The sequence below is a fragment of the Coenobita brevimanus genome, chromosome 110 (genome assembly GCF_032717465.1).
Source record: "Coenobita brevimanus isolate Jiangsu-jjx chromosome 110, ASM3271746v2, whole genome shotgun sequence".
NCBI classification, from domain to species: Eukaryota; Metazoa; Arthropoda; class Malacostraca; order Decapoda; family Coenobitidae; genus Coenobita; species Coenobita brevimanus.
In genome coordinates, this window is record NC_137063.1 from 45,729,016 (window position 1) to 45,752,657 (window position 23,642).

At 44.0% G+C, this 23,642-nt stretch overlaps 1 protein-coding gene across 1 annotated transcript; it reads left to right on the top strand.

The window, feature by feature from the left end:
• Positions 1–8,381: 8,381 nt before the first annotated feature.
• On the top strand, positions 8,382–23,129 carry LOC145417457 (phenoloxidase-activating factor 2-like). Its single transcript, XM_080286152.1, has 4 exons — positions 8,382–8,420; positions 17,955–18,298; positions 19,677–19,815; positions 21,211–23,129. Exons 2-4 carry the CDS (start codon positions 17,955–17,957, stop codon positions 21,991–21,993), a joined length of 1,266 nt encoding a protein of 421 aa, XP_080142278.1. The 5' UTR covers positions 8,382–8,420; the 3' UTR covers positions 21,994–23,129.
• Positions 23,130–23,642: the final 513 nt, after the last annotated feature.

A 23,642-nucleotide genomic window follows, 5' to 3' on the forward strand; every position in this document is an offset into this window, starting at 1 on the left:
CTTAGCTCGGGGGAACTCATTTCTCCCATTTTTCATTTCACGCGGCTCAGTGGCTGAAAAAGACAATTCTATGGTTCTATATCCTTCCTATTGTACTTCTTAGTGACTAGCATCATATTCTCGTATTAAAGGGCATTCAAGATGGAGAACTGACACTTTTAAGTCAAATTAGAGTTTTAAAGGCATAGTTCAAATACCGTAATTATGATTCCTAGGTGTAACAAGAGCAAAGAAAGGATCGCAAACAATCTTTAAGCCTCTGGTCGCTTGGATTTCTCTCAGCTCAACAAAATCGTCTGATGTAGTCCTGAATACAATACCCAAGTGAACTATGAACAATGAAAGGGTTAAGTGTAGTTTTCTCGTTGATTAGGTTAGGTTCGGTTCGGTTACATTTGATTTTACTTCGTTTGACATCCGACTCAGCGGTTTATTTTGTGTATGGCACTTTAATGTTATGTATGAAAAATAGTATGTCGATATTAAAGGGATGAAAATACCACTATCAGAATGCAACATGCAAAACAAATCGCATTAGAGGAAGTGCTAGGGTATTTATATCAACTACAATACAAGTCTAAGTGGTGCGGTGTAATTACAGTACCGGTAGGATGATTAGCAGAAGAATAGGTTGGCTAATTAGAAGATGGAGGACAGAGGCGGAAGAGTGTGTGAGGGAGAGGACAGGAAAAGTGGAGGAGACAGAGAATGAGGTGGAGGGACAAGATAAGAGTATAAAGAGAGAATGAATAAAGGAGGGGAGGAGTGTAGAAAGGATGTGTAAGAACGAAAAAGATCAGTGACAAAGTGAGAGAGTGTGTGAATAAATGTGTATGAAAGTAATGAGGTAGACCAATAAAAAAAAAAGGGGGAATAAATAAGATGGAGGGAAACCCATGATAAAGTGGAGAAGAATAATAGGCTGGGTTTATAAGAGCGGTGTTAGGAGGCAATTTGCAAACGTCAAGGTATCCAGGAATTGACAGACGAAAAACGAGAAAAAAAAAGAAAAAAAGAAAACAAAACAGGATGACGTGACGGAAACTCAACCCGCCCTCACTTCAACGCGCTGAGGGTTAAAAATAAAATGCTGTCATATGGGTGTGGGAGAGGAAGCGTAAATAAAAAAAAATAAATAAACATGAAAAAACCAACTCACAAAACACAAAGCAACCTGAAGCAAAAACCATAAGAAACCAAGCAAAAATTACATGACGAACTTTAGCGCGCCTTATCGTGAGCGAGCGCGGGATTAAAAATAATATCGTCGCGCTGGTGTGGGAGAGGAAGTGTAAACACTGGCGCCATGACACTCACTTCCCACCCTCACTGCACGAAGAGGACATAAATCGCGGAGGCGTCACATTACGAATTAGGGCCAAGAACGAATTGGGGGAGGGTGAATGGGTGAAGAAGAGGTAGAACGAGAGCGAGGTGGAAGGACAAAGATAGCTCAGGAGGGATGTTACGAAATCTCCAAACCAGGGATTATTCGGCTCAACGGAGGAGAAAGCTCGTTGAGAGAAGAGGTAGAACTGAGGAATTGCAGGAGCATGTGAGGAAATTTGATTGAAAAAAAAAAAAAAAATGGAGTTAACCAATGTGGGGAATACATGTAGGAGGCTAGTTGGAGAGAGAGAGAGAGAGAGAGAGAGAGAGAGAGAGAGAGAGAGAGAGAGAGAGAGAGAGAGAGAGAGAGAGAGACAAACTATGCCAAGAACGAAAGTATGAAGAAGAATTGTCCAAAGCAGTGGTAGATCAAGAACGCTGTATAGGGAAGACGACCGAGCAGTATATGGAGAAGGACAAATTCGGGGAACATGTTCGGCTGGTTGGAAAGTTGAGGACGAGGCTGATCAGCAACAAGGTGGATGGAGATAATGTTCATGCCCAGTGGGTGGGAAGGATGGATAAGGTGGAGGAGTGTGTGAGGAAGGTTGACTGCAATAAGACGTAGACCGAGAAGGAAGTTGTGAGACATGTTGGGAAGTTGATGAAGGTGGGTGGTGTGCTGTGGGAGAGGGGAGGTTCGTGGCTGTGGGAGAGGGGAGGTTCGTGGTCTCCCCTCAAGAGATACGGCGACAGACAGGAAAGAATGGCATTAATAAACGCTATGAGATGAAATAATAGGATTACTCAGGACTGAAAAAATGCACATAGAGTATCTAACGTCACACCTGGTGCTAAGATAGAAATATACAACGAAATACACACACACACACACACACACACACACACACACACACACACACACACACACATATATATATATATATATATATATATATATATATATATATATATATATATATATATATATATATATATATAATGTCTTTCACTTGACGCCATAATCAAAGCAAACATTTATCAATGTCTTCCTTGATGCCACAATTAAAATACAAATCCTCCTGTCCCATACCTGGCAGCAAAATAAAACCACGGATCCACGTTTCTCCTACCTGGCGTCAAAAGCAAAAGGTACAACATATAAACGTTCATCTGTCTCACTCCTAGCTCCAAAATAAAAATATATAATATATATATTTCTACCTGTCAACTCTGGCGCCGATATTAGCATAAACGTCCACCGGTCTCATACCAGGCGCCAAAATAAAAACATATTTCCAGTCTCATACCTGGCGCCAATATCAAAATACACATCCATCTCAACCCTAGCGAAAAATCAAAATATACAGTACATCCTCTTTTACCAACCCAAGTCCCAGTATCAAAACAGGTTTCCATGTAACCCATACCTGTCTAATTTTCCCCACCGTTTATCCTGGGTGAGTACAAAGGAGATAAATTTGCACACAGCCTCGCCCAAGTCAGACTCTAAAATATTGCAGTCCTTCATGTTGCCACAACACACCTTGTCCTTCGCAAGTAACATCCTTGAGAACGTATATGGAGGAGACAAGCACACAGCCTAAGCGAATCGAGACTCAGCTCCAGTTCTTTATACAAAACCAACCCAACATCATACATCATGCACACAGATAGTAGAAGAGATAAACACAAAACCTTACCTAGTCCAGTCCGTCATCTTAGCACAACCCACTAATCTCCAGTAATATACACATGAAATATACAGGGTACGCCACGGGACTAGTTTTGAGATAGACACACAACATCGACACAACCAATCCAACACCAAGACTCCGCCACAGTCCTTCAAGCTAGATCAACCCAACATCCTGCCAGTAACGTCATGCACACAATATGGAGACGAGGTAAACATAACTTAGGAAAGGAGAACGAGGTAGGCATGATCACTGAACACTCAATCTGAGGAAGTGTGTGTGTGTGTGTGTGTGTGTGTGTGTGTGTGTGTGTGTGTGTGTGTGTGTGTGTGTGTGTGTGTGTGTGTGTGTGTTTCCTTGCCTCCCCGTTTTATTCACTTTAGGAGAGGTTCACAACTAGACACATTAGATGTAACCTTCATTAACCTCTTCACAACGATAAATAATTTCTAAGCTGAATAAAATAGTGTGGCAGTAACAAGAATATCAACGAACACACCACGTCGGGTTATATAAGAAATCTATCACTGAAAAAAAAAATATTGATATGAGATAAAAGCAAGTAATGAAACGAAATGAGTGATAGTAAAATATGATCACTAAAAAAAACAAACAACATATATAACCTCGACAATGGTTATTATAAATCTTGATAATAACTAAAACATAAATAACTGTCAGACTTTCTACAATCACATAATAATAATAATAATAATAATAATAACAGCAATAATAATAATAATAATTAGTCCCACCTTACTTCTTCTCCTTTCCCCTACTTCTTTAATTCCTCTCCTAACCACCCTCTCCCCTCTCCTATCTCATTCCAACTTACCATGTCTCTCTCCCCTCCCATACCTCTCTCCCTTATACCTCTTCCCTCCCACAGTTCTCTTCTCTCTTCTTTCTCTCCATCCTTTTCTTTCCTCTCCATTCTCCCTCCCTTTCCCTATATCTTTCTTCTCTCTCTCGCCTCCTTATCTATCTTGTATCTCAATTTCTCCTATCATACCTCCTTAATCTCTCTTTTCTCATCTATCTCTCCAGCCCATCCCTTTCTCTCCTCACACTTTCCCCTTCCCTACTCGTATATTCTCTTCTCTCTCTCTCTCTCTCTCTCTCTCTCTCTCTCCCATATCTATATTTCTCCTATCATACCTCACTAATCTCTCTCCCCTACACCATTCATGTTAGGCGCCTCAGCCCACTGAACCACCACGGAACTTGTCACATGGAAAGACAGCACAAAAAATTACACCACAAGAATCCCGCCCAAATATAATCCTGTCCGTGATATTCAGTTCGTCGGCGCCTTGAAAATGTCAGAACAAAAGAGCATCGAATGTCATTGTGATGGACCCTCTCTCTCTCTCTAGTCATGTGTCATTGTGGTGAAAACGTTTCAGCAATATGGATTCTCTCTCTCTCTCTCTCTCTCTCTCTCTCTCTCTCTCTCTCTCTCCCAAGGTAAAAGAAAGGGGTACGGCGTTCAATGTCTCTTATATCTAACTCTTTATGGCCTGGAATTTCCCTCAGTTGGATAAAATTGTATGGTGTTATCAGGACTAAGGCTTGCAAGGCCACTGTTCTCTCTCTCTCTCTCTCTTGGATCAAACGATGGTCTCTCTCACATCGAATGATGGTATAAACGTGAACGTTTCGGCGCTCTCTCTCTCTCTCCCCTCCAACACCCGTTAAATAATAGCTAGCCGTGAATGTCTCTACGCTGAAGTGACTTTCACGAGGTCACGAAATGCTCTTTGTTCCTGTTTCTTTCTTTTTTTTTTTTTTTTTGAGGGGGGAGGGGGAAGAAGATGAGGTGAGGACAAAGGGAGGAAGTGGCGCGAAGGAAAGAGAAAGGGGAGAGAGAGAGAGAGAGAGAGAGAGAGAGAGAGAGAGAGAGATGGTGAAATACAGTATGTTGACAACTTCTCGCTAGCAACAGCACAGGAAGGGGGATGGGATGGAGGAGGAGGAGAGGGTGGGGAGGGATAAAATGTGAGGTGGAGGTGTTCAATGAGGGGGAGAGAGGTAAGGGAGAGGGGATGGAAGTAAGGGAGGGGGTTTTGAGGAAAGAGGAGGGAGCACCGAGGTAAAGGAAAAGGCAGGGAGGTAAGGGAGGGAGCAGGGAGGTATAGGGAGTAGGGAAATAAGGAAGGGGGCAGGGAGGTAAGGAAACGGAAGGAACAAAGAGAGGGAGGTGGGAGGGACAACAATGGTACGGGGAGGAGCAGGATGGTAATGAATGAGCAGAAAAGGATGGTTATGAGGGCCAGAAGGAGGAGGAGGAGGGAGAGGGGGAGGGGGATGAGATGTAAGTAAAGGAGGGACTGGAGGAAGAAAGAAAGGCAAAGGGTATAGAAATAAGGCAATAAAAAACACTCCAACACTAACATGTACACCTACACCATACACCTATATTCCAACACTATTTTCTGTCCAACCAGCTGTATCCTCTAGACCAGACCTCATCTTTCTCAACATCTCCAATCAAAATGTAAACAAATATATAAATAATTAATTAAATAATAAGAAAAGGTGGGATGAGATGGGAGGGATGGGCCAGAGAGAAGGAGCGACTCAGTGAATCGCTCAGTTCGAAGGACACTCTGGATCTTATTTCAAGTTGCTTTGGGATTTCGTAAAACCTTCTCAGTAATTTATTTTGGGCACTTCACGTCAATCCCCTCTTGTGTGTTAATGCTGCAAACTATGGCAGTATTAGAGACATTGAAGAGGATATAATGGTGTAAAAAACATTGAAGAGGGTGTTAAGGTGCAATATGCAAAATAAATCGGTAAGGAAGGGGCGCCACGAAGCCTTCCATGCGCCTAGAATACGGCCGATCTGCCATGCGATCCAATGAGCTTGTGAACTGGACGCTCCAAAGGTAATGCACGTTCACTGCAGTCATATCTAAACATTCACCACCACACAAATGTTTACTACTATTTTTTGTTTGTGTCTATGCCTGATATTAAACATCCACCACCATACAAATGTTCAATACTACTATCTTTTATTAATGTTTACGCCTGGTACTAAACATCCATCTCATACAAATGTTTACTGCCACTATTTTATGCTATACCGCCTGTTCCTTCTTTATGTCCTACCACTCCTCCTAACTCCATAATGAATTTACTGTCTATAAGGGATGAAAAGAAGCAGGAAAGATGCGTGTGTGTGTGTGTGTGTGTGTGTGTGTGTGTGTGTGTGTGTGTGTGTGTGTGTGTGTGTGTGTGTGTGTGTGTGAGAAAGAGAGAGAGAGAGAGACGGGGTTAGGTTGGTGAGGTTTTCTGAGCTGAATCACGGAAATCCTTGGCCCCTCCCCCAGCTCCCCTTCCTGCCCCTCCCCCATCCTCCCCTTCCAATCTTTCGCTCCCCCTTCTCGTCCCCACCCTTCCTCTCTCCCTTTCCCCTTCTCCCCTCTTTCCCACTTCCCCTTTCCCTTTCCCCTTCGTCGTCCCCTCCATCCTTTCTGCCCCTTCCCCTATGTCTTCCCCTCCATCCCTTCTTCCCTTTCCCCTTCGTTTTCCCCTCCATCCTTTCTTCCCTTTCCCCTTCGTCTTCCCCTCCATCCCTTCTTCCCTTTCCCCTTCGTCTTCCCCTCCATCCTTTCTTCCCTTTCCCCTTCGTCTTCCCCTCCATCCCTTCTTCCCTTTCCCCTTCGTCTTCCCTTCCGTCCCTTCTTCCCTTTCCCCTTCGTCTTCCCCTCCATCCCTTCTTCCCTTCCCCTTATCTTTCTTCCTCTTGCTCCCTCCATGCTCTCTCTTCCGTCCTTTCCCTTCCTCTCTTCCCCTTTTCCCTTCCCTTCTTACCATTCCTTCTGCCTTCCCTTCCTTCCCCTCTCCACCTCCCCTTTCCTTCTCTCCCTATTTTCTCACTTCTCCATTCTCTACTCCATCCCCTCTCCATCCTCCTGTCCCCCCCCCTCCCTTTCTCTTTCTCTTTCCCCTCCCTTCCTCCCTCCTCTCCCCCTCCTACTCTCTCACCTGCAACAAGTTTCTACTCATCAAAACTCAAGTCACAAGATTTACGAGGACTATCACACTTCATACCAAACTACCACCACTACCATCACTACCACAATTCACTCCTCCATCGCCAGCACTACCACAACAACCACTACCAGAATAATCACCTTTACCACCACCACCACCACCACCACCACACTGCAAAAACATCCATCATTACCACAAAAACCACCACCGTCCCAGCTCATCAACACCACTACCGCAACACCACCACTACCACCACCACCACAACAACACCCACTATCACAACCACTACCACTTCCAATCCAGCCACGTCCTTACCGCAATAACAACCATTACTATTACAACAACAACATTTCACTTCATACCAGCACAATGATAACTACCAAAATAACCCAAAAGCACTCAGACGCCGCGCATAAAGTTTGACCTCGACCCATGACTTTGACCTTTGATCGATCAGCACCAAAACAGCATGACCTTTTCCAAATATCAATGCCTGTGCCAAATTATATCTAAATTGGCTGAGGTAATGACGAGATATTGCGCCCTGAACTTTAACCTTGACCCGTGACCTTACCCGCGATCGGTTCCCACCAAAAAATCCAATCACTTCTTCCCAGGCCCACACGCAATGTATGTCCCAATTTTGATCTAAATTAGGTGAGTCATGAGATTTTAAGATACATACATAGGCTACATAGCCTACATAAACATACAATACATACATACATAATTATATACATACATAAAAAAGGCCTCGATCACAATAGCTTCACCTCTGACGTCGCTAAAGATGACAGTGTATAGCATTGTAAACTGTATTCTATGATTAAATGGGGCCCGTAACTCAGACACGTATTAAGAAACTTAAAAATATTTCCTACAGTCGTATTTCCCTCTCTAGTGTTGTGTACAGCATTTCCTTTACGTGGTAATGTGGACAAATAACGAAAATTCACAGGCTCACAGAAATCAAATTTCATTTTCAATTTCCTTCACAGAATTTTCCTAGTTTCCTCAGTTACCTCAGGGGGTGAGGTTGTGTGTGTGTGTGTGTGTGAAAATCCCAAGGTTACATAAATCCTTGCGCTGTTTCCACTATCACCCGCAATTCCCTAATTTTTCCCGCCACACTTTCCGCACTTTGACGCGGCGAGGAGAAACCGTGGAATGAGTGAGATGAAGGGAGAAAGGAAAAGCGTTGTTCAGTTTCTGGTTGACTGGATCAAGCGTAGTATTCAAGGTTAAGTTTCTGGGAACGTGTGGCAACCCACATCAACCGAGACTATATACATGCCTGGCCAGCAATTGTGTCTACAGTGACTCTGAGTTTCGGTTGTGTGGGGGTTCAGTACTGACCACCGTTTTCTACACATACTCTTGCCTTTAAAGGTAAATAACATAGTGTCTTTACATCAGTCCCATGAACTGCTTACACGGAAGTTATACCCACGTTACAGAAATTGTGTATCTTGAGATTTAATTGAGTCGGGCACTTAGACCCTCTTCAAGTTGGGGATGTAAGTCAGGTCGAAGCGGTTGCTTCTCATTAAAAGTTGTTTCATTAGTGGGTTAACTCTTCCATCTAAATATCATAACTATGTTAAAACTTCATAAAAAATAATTTTCTGTGCTACCAGAACTATGATAATACACACTACCAAGCAAACTGAAAGTTACTTTCCTTCTACAAAATACTATAACTAGGACCACACTGAATGAGTACCTCGAAATCACTTTTGAAAAACGTGATGATAATGCCCTGAGCGTATGACCCCTTCCAGACATCACAATTTTTTCTGGCTATCTTCGGATTATTTACTCCTGTACAGGCTGATTACGAAGCCCGTTCACGATGTGCAAGTGTCTGACCTACATGAGCATTATTACCACCTGTGTGTTGTGATATCCCGTCCTGTCCACTTTAACCTAGTTAAAATTACTATTATTTAATGTTTTGCTGTAACAAGAGGTTAACACACGACTTATAGTCACAAAGAAGATCTATGGAAAGGATACAGAGCCGCAGTACTGTCTTACAGTATTCTGCCTACCCCTGAACTGAGGAAAGATAAGCTGCAAAAGGATAAAATCATCGCAAAGTTAAGGTGGACGAATTATAGCTAGTTATCACTAGTCAAGTATATATTTAATTATAGCTAGTTATCACTAGTCAAGTATATATTTAGCGGGAGTAATTAGCATGACCTATGGCTACGCAGTGAACACTTAGAAAAGAAATGCAGATGCTTGTACTTTTTTTTTTCTTTTTGGTCAAGTGTCGAAAGTGGTGAAAACTTACGGCTCTGTCTTACAACGAATTTTAAAGTATTGTAGGCGGGTAGGTGACAGATGAGGGAGGTGGGAGAGGACAGATTAGGGGGTAGGGAGCGGACAGGTGAGTGGAGGTGAAGGGTGTGGACTGGTGGGTGGGGGTGGGGGAAGTGGACAGGTGCGTGGGGGTGGGGGTGAACAGGTGAAAGGGGTGTGGGGGAGTGGACAGGTGAGTGAGGGTGGGGTGTGTGTGGAAAGGTAATTAATTCAAGTATTTAAAATATTCAAAGGGCACGATAACATGGCTGTCGAAAAATGCTTCACAGTTAATCTCTCGAATTATAATAAAGACAACGGGCACAAAATAACTGGCAAACGATTCCAGTCACATGAAGCTAAGCATTTCTTCTGTAATAGAGCTGTAAGTATATGGAACAAATTGCCCTCCAGTGCAGAAAATTGTAATACAGTAATAACCTTTAAAGGTCGCTTGGATAAGTATCTGTCTTCTAACCCCCAGCTTAATATGTTTACTCCTGAATAAAACGATGTATATATAAACTTTTTTTTTTTTTTTGAGCCCGGATCAATTTATTAAATGCAAATATAGTATAAGCACAGCCTAGGATATGCACAGATAACCCTAAGTCAACGGTCACTAATCTTACTTTCGACCTGTGATGGGCTGTGGATCACTGAGGGTCGCTGTTAGTTAAGTGACCACCATCGGGATTATTATTATTATTTTCTTTTTTAATGCACCAGGGGTCACTGCATCAGGGGGAAACTTGTGTACTTGTCTCGCATGGGAAAGTTCCTTGTCTCAGTGAAGAGAACGGAGCTGGGGCCTGATTGACCGCTGCCCATCTTAAAAGCGCCAGGCAAGGCTGCCGCACCACCCCTGAACATCCACACTGCGCATTTTCCACACTGTGTCTACAGACGCCCCGTTAACGTACCCGTACATAATGTCGTGCCTTAGTTATTTATTATTTGATTATTCATTTTACTATTTTCTCTTTCACGTTATTCAAATTGGCCGCTTATAGATAAAGTATTATAGAATATACCTTTTCCTTTTCAGTCTTTCCTATGAAATTTCCATGTCAGTTTTTCCATGCTGCGTGGTGGTTTTCCTAACCTATTCCTGCTAGTTTTAGCTGGAGGGTTTGGAGGAGGGAGGGGAGCCTTCTTGCTTTATTATCCTTATCCTTCAGCATATAGAATTAGAATTCGTAGTCATAGTCTACTCTGTAAAAAGCAACCTCAAATGGACCATATGGTCTGTTGCTGTTTGCTTTCCTTTGTACTCCTTTGTAAGTTGGGGTGGAGTTGTGGACAGGTGAGAGAGAGTGTGGGGGTGTGGACAGGTGAGGGTGTGGGGGCGTGGACAGGTAAGGGGGTGGGGAGTGGACAGGTGAGGGGGTGGGAAGTGGACAAGTGAGAGGCGAGGGGAGGGAACGGGTAAGGGAGCGGTAAACTAACCTTACCTAACCTAACCCAACCTAACCTAATCTAACCTAACTTAACCAACCCAACCCAACGCTACCTAACCCAACTTACAATTAACAGACGCGATAATGGACAGACCCAATAGCTGAACATCTCCCCATCTCCTTATTTAATAAGCTGAAAAAAAGCATTTACGACGGCTGTGTACAGAAGTGAAAATGCCTTCTCCGTTACTTGGATGTAATTCTCAAAAATACCCTTTCAGGCGCCTATGACTCGCTCTAATCTGACTATAATCGTTTTGACGTTAAGGGAAATAGAGTAAGTCATCGGACTTAAGAGATTAATAATGGGGCCGTAATCCCTCTTCACTAGGTCTGGAACTAGTGAAGATGCCAGCCTATTATAGCTGAGTGCGCGTCCACACGTGTGCTACAACAAGTGCTGGCAACATGTAATCAACACAATAACGAACAAGTTGCAAACATGCTGGGAACAGCAGCGTCCAGACCATGTTGGCAACATTATGATGAAGTCTCAGCTGCCTGGTATGTACACACTTAGGCCCATCCCATCACCTCTGCTGCCAGCAGGTTTGAAGCTGCACTGAAACATGTTTGCATACACCTGTCCAAATACTGCTGCATACATGTATCCAAACTGTTGCCAGCTGTGTTGTCAACACATGTTTGAGTACACGTGTGGAGGCGCCCTTACTGTTACTTTTTTGTTCTGCCAGATCTCTAGTTCTGACAGTGTTGTGGTGGTGTTAATGAACTAAAGATTCCGACACAGCTGATGCCTACGTTGCTTCCATTAACCTTTATGTGAACTAGTTTCTTGCAGGTCAAATGAAGTGATGCCATTGTGTACACAAGTTTTTTTTTTCTTCTTCATTTATACCTCGCTTTACACATGTTCCTCCTTTCTTTGTACCCCATTTTTTAAAATCATGCTCTTTTCAGTTTTTCTTCCATCCCCATATTCCTCTCGGATTTGTTACTGTTTCCCCCCGGTCTGTATCAGTCTTACAGCACTCGTCCTTTCCGTATCCCTCATTCTGTGCCACTCTTTGTCCTCTTCGTCCTTCAAGACTTATCGCTAGATTTTTGTACTTACCCTCCACTCCCTTTGTACCCTCTTCCTTCTCCCAGTTTCATTCTAGGTCTATCGTTATCATCATCATTGTTATTATTATTATTATTATTATTATTATTATTATTATTTTCTTTCCCTTCTCTGTCTCTTTACGTGTTTCTTTCCCTATTCCCCTCTTAGCAAAAATTTAATGTCCTCATCAATGTCCCTCCTGTAATCACTCGGCATTAATTTATGTCTTCTTCCATCCTTCTGTCCTACTCCTTACTCCAGTTCCCATCAGACCTCTCACCACCATGTCACTTCTCGACTCCCTAAGCGTGCGCGAGCCTGGAAAAGTGTGGGTCCGTGTGTGCGAAAGGGAGTTGCTGACAGCAGTGCTGCTTTTTGTTGCTTAGCCTATATGTGCTAGCTTGCATCAAGGGCAACTAAGGTGACATGACTCGGCACACTCGCTACGGTCTCGTCTCCACTTGTATGCTCACTTCAACTAATTTATCACTCTATTAATAAAAGTACAGTACATTTCCGACTCTGACCTCTAACCTATCTGCATGCACAGTATTATATAATTATCCTCCATTTTGTTTCTTCCACCCGTCACATCGGAGTGCGCGCGCGTGTGTGTACTTTTGTATGCGTGCACATGTGTACTGCACACGTGTTGCTACACAAGACGGGAAGGACTAGAGGACAGTGCTGGAGGCAAGACCGGCTTTGATTCAAGGTTGGCCACACAATACACCATCCTAATCGCAGTGTCGGATTTATAAACTCTCCTAGGCTTACCAAGTATATATATATAAAGATATCTTGCACATACGTTTGTCTTCACTCATACACCTAGCAAACACTTTGTAATAAAATCAGAGTGAACATCTATTAAAGTCACATAATACGAAAAAGAAAACCTGCGATGTTTGCTGTTACGAAGACTTGGTCTGCGGAAAAATCAGAATCCTTAATAAATTTGTGCCGCTGGTCTGGCTCCTCCAGTCACTATTCCATTATCCTATCCTTTTTACGCCCACCAATTATATGTACTATCCGCATGACGTCACTCCTGCAGGTGACTTTGGCCTTAGTGACGGCGTATTATAAGGTAAGGTGACGCTAGGGTGAGTAGGGGTGGGGAAATTTCTGCGGAGAAGTTGCAGAGGGGATGACGAGGAAGCTGTGTAGCAGTCAGGGAAGGGATCCTTAAACGCAATAAAGATGTTTTTGCAGTTAGGATAAGAAAAATACAATCTTGCCATGTTTCTCTCTCTCTCTCTCATACAGACAGACAGACACAGACAGACAGACAGACAGACACACACACACACACACACACACACACACACACACACACACACACACACACACACACTCCCCCCAACACCACTCAAACACCCCCCCCCACACACCATTCAAACACTCCCCCCACACACAGACACATTTACGAGCAAATTGTCAAGGTCATTTTACGTTATATCCTACACAAGTTCTTTTTTTTTTTTTTTTTTTCCCCAAGATAATGTCGAGTGGTGGTTGGGAGCAGCTCGATTTTGGGGTCGTATTATAAGTGGTTTTGGACATGTATAACATCTTCCTCGGCACTGTATTCTGCGCATTACATATCAATATCCTTTCCTGTATTATGGATGCATCCTCGATATTAAAACTATGTTAATAATATACAAGGGAATATTAAGTCGCAGAGTGGAAATTAAGTCGCAAAGGGAGAAGTGTTACCAGTTTTTCGGCTTACATATTATGCTGGTGTTGGAATATGATGTCGAGAGTCGTGAAGGGGAGCGGCTCGATAATATTCTCTTTTTTAATTCATTTTCTTGAGGGAGAGAGAGAGAGAGAGAGAGAGAGAGAAGGGGGGTGAAGGACGTCTTCGGATTGAACCAGCTTGTAGCCAGTGGGCATAACGAGCGATTTATGTCCTTTAACAAATGGCTAAAAGAAAAAAAAAATCCCAGAACAATTCCTGTTGGACTTACTCGGACGCTTTATTGGGCGGGTGCGTCGGCAATAATTTACTTTGATTAAAAGAATATAATTACGGGGAAAAAAAAATGGAGGCGGAAAAAAAAAAGATGGAGGAGAGGCGGCAACCACAGTCTATCTCATGATTTATGTCCTGGAAAAAAAAAAAAGAAAAAAAAAAGCAAGAATTCCTAGAACAACAACTTGCTGTTACGGCTGACTGACCCATCCAGGATTCACAAACAATCTTAAGCCTAGGTGCTCGCGTGACATAGACGGGTCCTAGCTAATACATCATCTCTGTGTGACATGTACAGCAGTCCCTAGCTAACTTAGCCTCTATATACGCGTCACACCGGCGAGAATATACCGTAGGTCACACTAGGGGAAGCAGGGGGCGAGGGGCTTACTGAGGATACAGAGGGTCTCTCTCTGTGGGGCCGGGGCGGGGGCAAGGGGGGGAAGGAGGGGGAGGGTCCAGTACAGAGATATTGCTGTGTTACATGAATGATACGGGCTTGTCTCTCCTGTCTGGGGGGGGGGGGCGTCTCAACCCAGGGCTGAGGTTGTCACTCCGCACGTGATTCACAGGAGCTCGACTCGTCCGCAAGGGGGGGAACACTGAACACGGGGTATGTATGTGTGTGTATATGGGGTAGGGGAAAGGAACACCGGAGAACAGTTCACTGGTAGTTCACTAGAAAGGGGGGGGGGATTCACAACACTCGGGGGGTTATATAATTCGAGACCTGTCACTCACTGTTCTGATGGAGAGGAGACCACTGCCCACGGGGAAGAGGGCCTATGCAGGGAGCTCCAGGCGGTGGCCAGGCGTAGGAGGCAGGCTGTCTGGGGAGCTGTGCAGAACAGTGGGGCCCATGGAGTTGCCACTAGTTCGGGAGTAATGGGGCGGCGTCTGGGGCGGCTTTCTCGCCGCGTAGGCCCACCAGGAGGCAGGGCTCTAGGGACTGGGCCCGAAGAGGGCCAGAAGTCGGGCAGTATGCCGTCGGCCCTTGGTCGTCTTTGGGGTCCAGGCGAGGGCCTGGTGGAAGCCCGGCCCGAGTGTTGGCCGGGAGGAGGGTGCCACAAAGGTAGGGCAGCCTGTACCCCGGTCCGGGGCAGCCGTCAGGGGAGAACTGAGGCCACCTGCATCGGGGGAGACCCCTCGGCCTCGGCGAGCACCTGGGGAAGTCTGCTGGTTCCGTGGACTGCGGCCTTGGCTGCAGGGGGAGACCGGCAGGGCAGAACTGTGGCCCCTGGTCCTGGCGGAGCCCGTCAATGCCTGCAGGGACCAGATTCCGGGCCTTGGGGGCCCCTTGTCTAGTCCGGACTCAGGCGGGGAGCCTGTAAGGGGAGAAACTCCAGCCTCCCATGGAGAGAGCTGGAAGAAGTTACACCTCTCTCTAACACCAGGGTGGTGAGGCGAGCCAGAGGGGACTCCCTTCGTCAGAAGTCCCGTCAGGAACTGCCTGTGCTCCTCTGTGGGACAGGGGTGCAAAGGCACTCCTGTCAGAGGGCTAGGGCCCTGGAGACGTCGGGAGGAAGAGGTTGGACGTACACTCCCAGCTTATGCCACAGCTCCGACGGAGCATGCTTTCCCTACATCGGGTTGGGGTTACCTGGCCCGGAGACGTCAGGAGGAAGAGGTCGGACGTACACTCTTGGCTTTTGCCACAGCTCCAACGGAGCGTGCCCTCCTTCCGTCTGGGAAGGTCCTGTGCCAGTAACGTCGGGAGGAAGAGGTCGGACGTACTCTCTCGGCTTTCGCCACAGCTCCGACGGAGCGTGCCCTCCTTCAGGCTAGGCAGGGGAATAGCAACCCTAGAGGCTCCCCCTGAGCCCTCAATTAGTTGTGGTGCCGATCCAGAAGACTCGGCATCCGAGGGTATGCCTGGGAACTTGCCACTGCAAGTTCCACCCCGATTCTGGCGAACATTCCCTCTGCTGGAGAGTACAGTGCTCGTCAGAAGTATTCAGCGTTGTCCGCCGGGCGCGCGATACTTATGGCCCAAAAAGAATCACCCATTTTTGGGGGTAAGAATTGAGCCATAAGTTTGAGCTCCGAGCATGACGTCACGGTAGCCTGAGGCCTTCTGACGCGCTGGTTGGTTCCCGCCTCAGTCGCCCACGGGCTGCCTGAGAGAGAGGAACTCCGCCGAGTGTCCCTCTCAAATTGCGCCATTTTTTACCGAGTGTCCCGCAGTGTTTTGGCCTTCAAAACTTTGTTATGGCACCTACCCGTGAACTATCGAGTGAAATCATATCCCAGATCATTGCTCTAAAGGAGGCAGGCCACCACACAAAGGAAATTAGTGAATTGGTTGGTGTGGCACGATCGACAGTGCGTCGTTGGTGTGCGCGGTTTTGGGAGGAAAACAGTGGCGAAGTTCCCACAAAGAAACCGAGGTCTGGTAGGCCTAGGAAAACTTCCCCAAGGTCTGTTAATGTTTTAAAACGTGCAGTGGAGTTTAATCCTTGTGTGAGTGCAAGGAAACTTAAGGAGAGCAACCCAGAAGTGTTTGGTGAGGTGTCAGTGAGAACAGTGTCTCGTAGTGTGCATGAGCTTGGTTACACAAGTCACAGGCCTGTGAAAAAGCCTCTTCTCTCTAGCAGCCAGAGAATTCGTAGGCTTGCCTTTGCTAATAAATATCTAAATTGGGGTGAGGAGCAATGGTTGTCAGTGTTGTGGTCTGATGAGGCAACATTTAGTGTTACCTGTAACAGAGGAGCATGCAAAGGTAGTGACCCACTTGACCCATGGTATGTAGAAAGCACAGTTAAACATCCTGATTCACTCATGGTATGGGGTTGTTTCTCAGGGAAGGGTTTGGGGAAGCTTGTTGTACTTCCCAAGAACCTCAGAGTGAATCAGGATGTTAACCTGGAGCTTCTGTGTGATCATTTACCAGACTCCTTCGAGCTAACAGGTGCACGAGTGTTTCAGCAGGACAGTGCACCTGCTCACAAGGCCAAATCGGTCACCAATTGACTTCGTGACTGCGAGGTATCATTCATGACAGACTGGCCAGGAAATAGCCCAGACCTCAACCCGATTGAAAACCTCTGGTACCTCGTAAAGAAGAGTCTCCAAGGGAAGGACGTGAGCTCTCTGCCTAAGCTGGAAGCCGCCATTCGTGACTCCTGGGACAAAATACCCCTCCAGCACCTCAGGAGCCTCGTCCTTTCATTTCCAAGATGTCTCAGGTCCGTGAAGAAACGTAAAGGCTACCCTACGAAGCACTAAAGGTAAATAAAATGCATTATTTATATGTTTTTTCAATGTTGAAAGGTTTGTTTCTCAGGAGGGACGCAGGGCGCCCCATACTTCTGACGAGCACTGTAGTGTACTTTCCTTGTGCACTACGTGGTGGTCTGGCTGCGCGGAAGAGGGGCGTCGGGTCACAAGGGAGATACGCCGTTGTTGCCTGGACGTTGGCCCAGGTAAATTAGCCCCTCCGATGTCCCCTTGTTGGGTGGGTGTCACCCTCTCACTCTCTCCTCCTGTTTTTTTTTTTTTTTCCTGTGTCCGACTCTGGGCATAGGCTTCACAGCCTGCTATCAAGGCCCAGTAGTCCTCCTACATACCATACACCTCTACATGTCACCTCATCGGCGCTAACACCCACCGTCCATATTGAATACATGCTAGGGCTGTCTCATACGGGACTGGTGTATTGGTATTAGCGAGGGTATTTTTACGACATGTCGGCGGGTCTTCTGGTAGATCAGTAAAGCCTGATTTAATGAAATTCAAATCCTTAAACTGTTCCCTGCCCCAGCCGGGATTCGAACCTGGGTCCGTTAGGACTGCAGGCCACCTCTCTACCGATTGAGCCACCGCCTCCCCCGGGTTCACCTCTCCACGCTGGTATTTCAGTATGTATGCACATACAGTATGTATGATTCGTTTATATTCCCATCCACATTTATGCATTATTCTCTTTGCAGCACCTTAATATATCAACTAATGTGTGTCAGCTGCTGCTAGGATGTAAATAGCTGGTTCTGACATTTGGTTTAACTTCCAGCCCACAGAAAAAAATCAGCTGTTTCATAGCCAACCTCAATATGAGGATTCTTTGGGAGGAAACATGACATATTTTTACTTATATTTGTATGTGTCAGATGCGGGTGGTGGTGGTGGTGGCAGCACTGGTGGCAGTCGCAGTGGCGAGTCCCCGTAAGAGACGTCAAGCACCAAATGAGTGTCAATGGTGGGAAGACTGTGCAAGTGTAAGAGATCCTACAGACGCTCTGGTGGGGTCAGGACCCGTGCCTAGTAACAACGAAGGTAGAGAGGAAGCAACGCCACCACCCCCAGGACAAGGACAAGGGCAGGACGAAGGACCTGCTGTAAGGCAAACTCTAGAATTCCAGCCATGCAATCAAGGTCGGGGTACCTGTGTGCCTTACTACCTCTGCAATGATGGCGACATTGTCACAGATGGTGCTGGACTCATTGATATAAGGTGAGACATCTAGTACTGTAAGTATATTTTTCTCATTACATTTTGCCCTAACATGTTCCTGTACCTATGAACAAAATACTGAATATCAGCCACGTATATATATTTTTTTCTTTTTCCTTATAACTTGTCCGACTCTGGACAAAGGCTTCAGGGCCTATCCCCAAGTACCAATTGTCCTCCTTGGGGCCCAGTAGTCCTCCTACATCTCCACATGTCACCACTTCGGCGTTAACACCCACCATCCATTATGAATACCTGCTAGGACTGACTCATACAGGACTGGTGTACTGGTAAACAAAGGGTTTAAGTCTTTAAAAAATTCTTCATACCACACCAATGTTACAAGGATGACACATTGAATGTATCTGGCAATGCTAAACCATTCATCTGCTACTACAGATTTTAACATGGAAGAGTGTGGGATACATTAGGAAAGCATTAACCTCTTGAATCTAATGGCTTACTTTTCATTGTATTTTCGCTACCTACAAACAATAATATTCAGTTTGGGAGAGGATTTCCAAGCTAATGGGGTTAGATACAGGTTTCACTAACCCCTTCACTACAAGAAGGTCTCCTTTAAGATTAACTATATCATGTGAATATAACAAGAATTAACCAATAAATATATCACCTTATTCAAGATGTTTACAAAAAAAACAAAAAACAAAAACAAAAATATTCCCTACTTTTCATCACCTCTAGTGAGCAAGAACAAATTTATTACCATGGCTACCAATTAGCATTTTTTTTTTTTTTTTCCAGTTTATATCATACACTTGCACGTTTGGGGTTGAAGTAAAACTGGAAAGCTAAAAATGCCTGTAACCATTTATTTTCTGCTGCAAAGCATAATTATCTGGTATTAAACAAAAGAAAATAAATAAATAAATAAATAACAAAGACAGGTCATTCTTAAAAAAAAAAAAAAAAAAAAAAAAAAAAAAAAAAAAAAAAAAATTGAGGACACCTCTCTTGTAGTGATGGTCATAAATTCTAACTGTTTGCTTGTCAGTGTCTATCAGCTTCATTTATGTGCATAGTCAACATTTTTACCTTTTTGATCTCCCTTTTTTATGCCTGCATCCAAGTCATTGTAAGTCACCCTTAGTATGTTCGTGCCTAAGACCTTGATATATTTCTTCATGTTTGTTTTTGTTATGAAATCTACAGTAAATTACTGAAATACAGTAATGACTGTTAAAGTTCCATTACTACCTCTGCAACAGATTTACAAGTTTCCCCTGATTTACGACACTGACTATATGGAAACACTTGAGATTTTAAAGCACATCACTCTAATAACAAAGACTTAGTGTAATGTCTTCCAAATACCCTGTACAACTTTCAATAACTGCATTTCCTACTCCTTGTCAAGACTTGGCCCTGAGTGTCCACAGTTCCTGGATCTGTGTTGCAACAACCCCACCACTGAGCCACCCACCACTCCTGTGTACCAGCCCCGCTGCGGAGTCCGCAACCAAAATGGCGTTAATGTTCGCATCACAGGCTTCCAGGTCAGTGAAAATGTATAGCGCAGTAAGGAGAAAGGATGTAGGAAAGTGAATGGAATAAATGTGAAGCATTAATCAAGGTACTACAATGAGACTGGTGCGAGGACAGAAGCCCAGCAGCTGCCATTGTGCAACATTCCTTGTCAGAGAACTGGAAAGCCATATTTACACTTCTGAAGTCCAGGCTGAGACTACTACACAAACATATTCAGTTCTCTTCTACACATCTACTCTCTGTTTCCTAGGGTAGACTGGACTCATCAACCTTGGATAGCAGACAGCCCACAAGACTGTTCATTCAGAATTCAAACCCATGACCCTCAAAAAGGGCTGGTGACAATAAGAGCAAACAACAATAAATAATATGTTAAAGTTATTTGTTAGTGGAACACTGGCAAGGCTATAGATATAATTCACCCAATTTCCCTTCAACATGTGAAAAAAGGCTTACATGTGCATGCATGGCCAAGGCTTTCAGATTTTTTTTTTTTTTTAAATGTTTATGGTATATTTTACATTATAAAACACACACACACCCACAATAAAATCATTCATCAGAGCAACCCTGGAGTATACATCAGTAGTCTGGAATCCTCATCTCAAAAAACACATAGATAAGATTGAAAAAGTTCAAAGGGCCGCTACACGATGGGTACCAAGCTTATGGGATCTTAAGCTACAAAGAAGGACTAGAAAAAATGAATCTCCCAACATTACAGGAGAGAAGAAAAAGAGGAGACATGATTATGCTATATAAATGCATATCAAAGAAGGAGAAAAGACATAAATGAATATATAACTTATGGGGAAGCATCAGCAAGAAGACACTGCAAAAAGCTGCATAAAAGGAGAGGTGATAAAAGAAATAAGGAAATATAGTTTCCCAAATAGGGCAATTGATCAGTGGAATGCACTACAATGAAATAGTGTGCCAAAACAATCCATAAATTTAAGGAGCTGTATGATGAAAATGGTTTAAGACATGGGACAGTACGAGCCTGACTCATTTCTGTAAAGATACAATTAGGTAAGAACGAAAACAAACACACACACACACACACTGTATTTCTGAGTTCATAACTGTCCAGAAATACAGCATATAGATTTCTCAGTTATGCATTCTTCCAGTTGTCAACTAACTTCCATGCAATTTAATACAAATACCAGTGATAGTCTTGTAATTCCAATTCAGTGAACTGGTAGAGATTTCACATTTTCACATCTTAAAATCTAACATAATCTAGAAATCGAATCCTGGATGCTTCTACACAACAGTATATGGATATGACATAAATGCTTGGAATACCTGTATAAGTGTTACAGTCTATATAATTATTGCAGGTATATTTTGTCCCGAATTATAAGATACAATACTTAACCACCACACAACTCTTGCAGGATAACCAGGCTCAATTTGGAGAGTTCCCATGGATGACTGCTGTGCTGAGGAAGGAAGCCATTGAGGACAAGATTGTGAACCTGTATGTGTGTGGAGGGTCACTGATCCATCCATCCGTGGTCTTGACCGCAGCACACTGTGTCGGTAATTGGAATGCGCACAACTTGCGAATCAGGCTTGGGGAGTGGGATACCCAACGCACCTATGAGCAATATGAACACCAAGACCGTGATGTAAGAAATGTTATCATCCATCCCAACTACGTGGCTGGTCCACTCCACAATGATGTTGCTCTGCTGTTCCTGGATCAACCTGCCATCCTGGACCGCAATGTAGACACCATCTGCCTTCATCCCAACCCATCACCTTACAACTGCTGGGCCACTGGATGGGGCACTGATAAGTTTGGTAAGGAAGGTGAATTCCAGAATGTTCTCAAGAAGATTGAACTCAACACCTGGAACAACACCGACTGCCAGAAGGCCCTGCGAACAACCCGGCTAGGTGTACATTTTATCCTGGATAAATCATTTGTGTGTGCTGGAGGTCTAGCTGGCCAAGATACATGCAAGGGTGATGGAGGATCCCCACTGGTGTGTCCCCTGCCTGATGGACGCTACAGTCAGTCTGGTATTGTGGCCTGGGGTATTGGGTGTGGTGAGGGTGGTATTCCTGGGGTATATGCTAGTGTTGCCCATGTGTATCAATGGATCATAAACACTGCTGATCAAGAACTGCAAAATATGGGTCGCTACACGCCAGATTACTGGAACATCAACTAAAAGACTGTTATTGTTATGGCTTTACAAAATCAACCACTGAAAATAATACTCAAAGTTCCATGCTACTGAACTGTTTAGCTTAATCTGGAGGGGAAAAAAAAATGGTGCTAACAAGCTACAATACTGACAGAGCAATGATGGCTCCCATGACAAATGTATAACAATTTCTCAGCATCAAAATTACTGCACTAATTGTACTTGACTCCTGTCTCCAGTAGCTAAATTTTCTCTGAGTATTTGGAATATGAAGCAATGCCATCAAAATTCAAGACAATACAGATTTAACTCACTCAGCCTTGCTAAGTCTTTTTAGTTTATTCTTGTCATCTCCTGACAATTTTATCCTGCCAAGAATAGACATTTCAAACTGCAGAGGTTGGATATACTGTATTGTATCTTCAATAAACCCCTTTAATACGAGGTTTTTCATAAGATAATAAAATCCCCTGGTAGCAGTAGGACTAAACTGTGAAGGAAGTCATCTGGATACAAGTGGTTTTACATTGTGACTTCACCTCATTTTTAGATGGCAAATATTCTTGATGATGATTGTTTCTGGTCATCTTTACAACATATGATAAGCATTCTCAACTCAGTTCTGTGACACAAATCAACCTAAGAAAGACATAAATATCATACTGTGCAGTTATTCCCTATGTCAGAAAACATCATGCTCACATATCTTTCTGATACAGAAAACAGTGGCCTTTGAAATAATGAACTCCATTTGAACAAACTTCCATTAGAATGCAGTATGCCACTATACTCAGTTTGTTTTTACCTGATGGAACTAGGTCTTTCCCTTAATGGAACAGTAGGTTGTGGCAGCATGAAATTCTACAAGATTTAGTTATGAGTTAAGAATAAGTCTCCTAGATTACTAGTCAAAATGACCCTCCAATCTGACTATACTTAGCCATCCACTAAGCTAAAAGATGTTGAGAAACCTGGTTAGGTTAAAGCAAGCTCACTATGCCTGCTGGTATTGTACAGGCTCACTGGACACATACATTGTAAATCATTCAGTAAGCTTAGTTAGCTCAAAATAAAAGTAGAAATTTTAGTAATCATTTCCATGTACAATGTACAGGGTACTAATATTTATCTTTATTTCATATATTTATGCAAATAAATTATGCCTATCTGTTACCCTTTTACTTCCCTCACTGAAACACTCATTAATCAAGGAAAAAGCAATCAAACAAATCATGAAAATCAAATTGGACTACTTTTGCTTTTTTTTTAAATAAGTAAACTGATTTCTCCAGACAAAACTCTTGTGTGAAATACTATAGGAAATATTAAACTTAATAACTCTGACACTCCAATTACAGGAACAAATAATTCTTGCCAGTAGTATTTGGCTGTTGTGAATACAAAGGCCACCACCAGTCAGATGCTTAAATCTGCTGCCAATGTGTTTGTATCCTCTATCTATCTTTCTATTGCCAGATGCCTTAATCCCGTAAGGGGTGGCCACAAACAAAACGCCTCCATGTTGCCCTGTCCCCTGCCATTTCATTGTCCTGTTCCCAACTCACAGCTCCCTCTCTCATATACCTCTCCACTCCATGCCTCCATCTCATCCTTGGCCTCCCCATCCCTCTCCTCCCAGCCATCTCACTAACATACTCATTCCTCATCAGTCT

Excerpts from the sequence above, each read along its gene's own strand:
- LOC145417457 (XM_080286152.1), top strand. The coding sequence starts at position 17,955 with ATGCGGGTGGTGGTGGTGGTGGCAGCACTGGTGGCAGTCGCAGTGGCG. Across the intron at positions 18,299-19,676 it reads GCTGGACTCATTGATATAAG|ACTTGGCCCTGAGTGTCCAC; the intron begins GTGAGACATCTA and ends CTCCTTGTCAAG. Across the intron at positions 19,816-21,210 it reads TTCGCATCACAGGCTTCCAG|GATAACCAGGCTCAATTTGG; the intron begins GTCAGTGAAAAT and ends CAACTCTTGCAG.